At 68.9% G+C, this 360-nt stretch overlaps 1 protein-coding gene across 1 annotated transcript in view; it reads right to left on the reverse strand.

Moving 5' to 3' along the window:
• Positions 1 to 30, reverse strand: part of IGFALS (insulin-like growth factor binding protein, acid labile subunit) — a 2388-nt gene extending 2358 nt beyond the window's left edge. The window contains exon 1 of the mRNA XM_009574332.1: positions 15 to 30. Within this exon, the coding sequence (XP_009572627.1) occupies positions 15 to 30 (16 nt within the window). The remainder of the gene's footprint in view (positions 1 to 14) is intronic.
• Between the last annotated feature and the right edge of the window lie 330 nt (positions 31 to 360).

Genomic DNA, 360 nt, shown 5'->3' on the forward strand with positions numbered 1-360 from the left:
TTCCCCTGCCTTACCTTTGCCTGCGCTCATGGTGGCGGGCAGGGCAGCGCTCCCTCTCTGCTCTCCGGCCCCTGCGCAGGGATGGAGCAACCACCTTGACGCCCGTCCAGCCACCCGCCCGGCCAGGCTTAACCCCACCGCTGCTGGGATGGGACGCGGGCTCAGCCTCCGGGACAGCGTGGCCGGAGCGAGCATCGCCTGGGATGGGCTCCTTGCTTCTCCCCCCTGGTCTGTAACTGCCTTTATTGCAGCTCGGGGAGGGGGATGAAAGGAGATGCCCAGGAGGATGGGCTGTGGCAGGGATGGGGGTCCTGGGGGAGGGTGGTCCTGCCGGGGGTGGGGTTTGCCTGGGCAGCCAGC

Source organism: Fulmarus glacialis, unplaced genomic scaffold, assembly GCF_000690835.1.
Source record: "Fulmarus glacialis isolate BGI_N327 unplaced genomic scaffold, ASM69083v1 scaffold19533, whole genome shotgun sequence".
Classification (NCBI taxonomy): Eukaryota; Metazoa; Chordata; class Aves; order Procellariiformes; family Procellariidae; genus Fulmarus; species Fulmarus glacialis.